General features: G+C 49.4%; 1 protein-coding gene across 1 annotated transcript in view; it reads left to right on the top strand.

The window, feature by feature from the left end:
* The window catches only part of LOC102836450 (histone-lysine N-methyltransferase PRDM9-like), a 2,134-nt gene extending 1,349 nt beyond the window's left edge, over positions 1 to 785 (top strand). The window contains exon 2 of the mRNA XM_006877833.1: positions 125 to 785. Coding sequence (XP_006877895.1) covers positions 125 to 785 — 661 coding nt within the window. The remainder of the gene's footprint in view (positions 1 to 124) is intronic.
* The last annotated feature ends 1,019 nt before the right edge of the window (positions 786 to 1,804 follow it).

The following is a 1,804-nucleotide window of genomic DNA, read 5'->3' as shown; positions in this document are numbered from 1 at the left end:
AGAAGCCCTATGTCTGCAGGGAGTGTGGGCGAGGCTTTAGTCAGAAGTCACTCCTCACTATACACCAGAGGACACACTCAGGGGAGAAGCCCTATATCTGCAGGGAGTGTGAGCGAGGCTTTAGTCAGAAGGCATACCTCATTAAACACCAGAGGACACACTCAGGAGAGAAACCCTATGTCTGCAGGGAGTGTGGGCGAGGCTTTAGTCAGAAGTCATACCTCATTATACACCAGAGGACACACTCAGGTGAGAAGCCCTATATCTGCAGGGAGTGTGAGCAAGGCTTTATTCAGAAGTCATACCTCATCAGACACCAGAGGACACACTCAGGAGAGAAGCCCTATGTCTGCAGGGAGTGTGGACGAGGCTTTAGTGAGAAGTCAGTCCTCACTGTACACCAGAGGACACACTCTGGGGAGAAGCCCTATGTCTGCAGGAAATGTGGGCGAAGCTTTAGTCAGAAGTCATACCTCATTATACACGAGAGGACACACTCAGGGGAGAAGCCCTATGTCTGCAGGGAGTGTGGGAGAGGATTTAGTCAGAAGTCACACCTCATTATACACCAGAGGACACACTCAGGGGAGAAGCCCTATGTCTGCAAGGAGTGTGGGAGAGGATTTAGTCAGAAGTCACACCTCATTAGACACCAGAGGACACACTCAGGGGAGAAGCCTTATGTCTGCAGAGAGTCTGGGCAAGACTTTAGTGATACGTCACACCTCATTGGACACAGGAGAAGAAAATACTGCCAACACACACCTCCGTGTCCCCAGCTTTGAGAGGCTTCAGAGCAAGTCCCTGAGAGTGAAGAGCACAGAAACAAGTGGGTAAGCAAGTCCTCCGGTTTCATGTCAAGGGAAGATGTCGAGAAACCCCAAGGGTTCCTGAAGTGGGCAGGTGGTTCTGCCAGTCCTCTCCCATGATGCTTTAGTCTTTTGTAGTAAATATTGCTTTCACACAGAGCTGTAGTTCAAGCCACATACCTTACTCCCTCATCAGAGAAGACACCGAGAACTCACATTCTCAGCCCAGATTTCCACAGCACTTTGGTCCCTGAAAAGGTGAAGTGTAGATTCTGACTAAATAATTGGAGAATCTAATGTGGACCTGGGGAGAGAAGTTGGGACCCTCTGAGAAGGGAGCACTTTGATTCCCTGGGAAGTATAGCCTTCTCTCTCCCAAATCACCTGGAAGCATAGCTCTCAGGCTTAATGCCCCCCAGGGTCCTTGAACCACATTTCTAATAGAACACCAATCTAGGCCTCTCCTGTTGACTTTGCTCCAACCAACCTCTCCTCAGACCATCGTGTCAGCCATTCCACAGAATACCAGGCAAAGCATGTTCAGTGAGGAGCTCTAAAACTCAGAACCACATGGGTAGGAATACTAAAAGTTTGAAGGCTTATAGCTAGTGGAACTTGTAGTGAAAGTAAGAAATCCTGTACATCTCAATTTCCCAGGCTTGGTGGCCCAGAGTCGACACCTTGGGTGAGACCAAAGAGCAAGACCAAGTGGGGGAGCAGACACACCATGGAAAAACGCCGCGGGAACCTCAGAGCAAAGATGGACAATACACTTTGTCAGATTTGCTTTGTTCTGATTTTGTTTTTCTGATATCTGTTCATCGGCCACCCACTGTTTGCATACTTCCTTTCCGGTGACTAGAGGGGCGTGCCTGAGCGAGTGGACACCCCCACCCTAACCATTGGTGGGTTCTTCTGCAACGCATGCAGCTTGGCTTCTGCTGTTTGACAGGGTTCCAGCAGAAGGAGAAACGTCATGCAAAGCAGATGATTCT

Source organism: Chrysochloris asiatica, unplaced genomic scaffold (assembly GCF_000296735.1).
Source record: "Chrysochloris asiatica unplaced genomic scaffold, ChrAsi1.0 scaffold00630, whole genome shotgun sequence".
Lineage (NCBI taxonomy): Eukaryota > Metazoa > Chordata > Mammalia > Afrosoricida > Chrysochloridae > Chrysochloris > Chrysochloris asiatica.
This window is presented reverse-complemented; position numbering and strand designations above follow the sequence as displayed.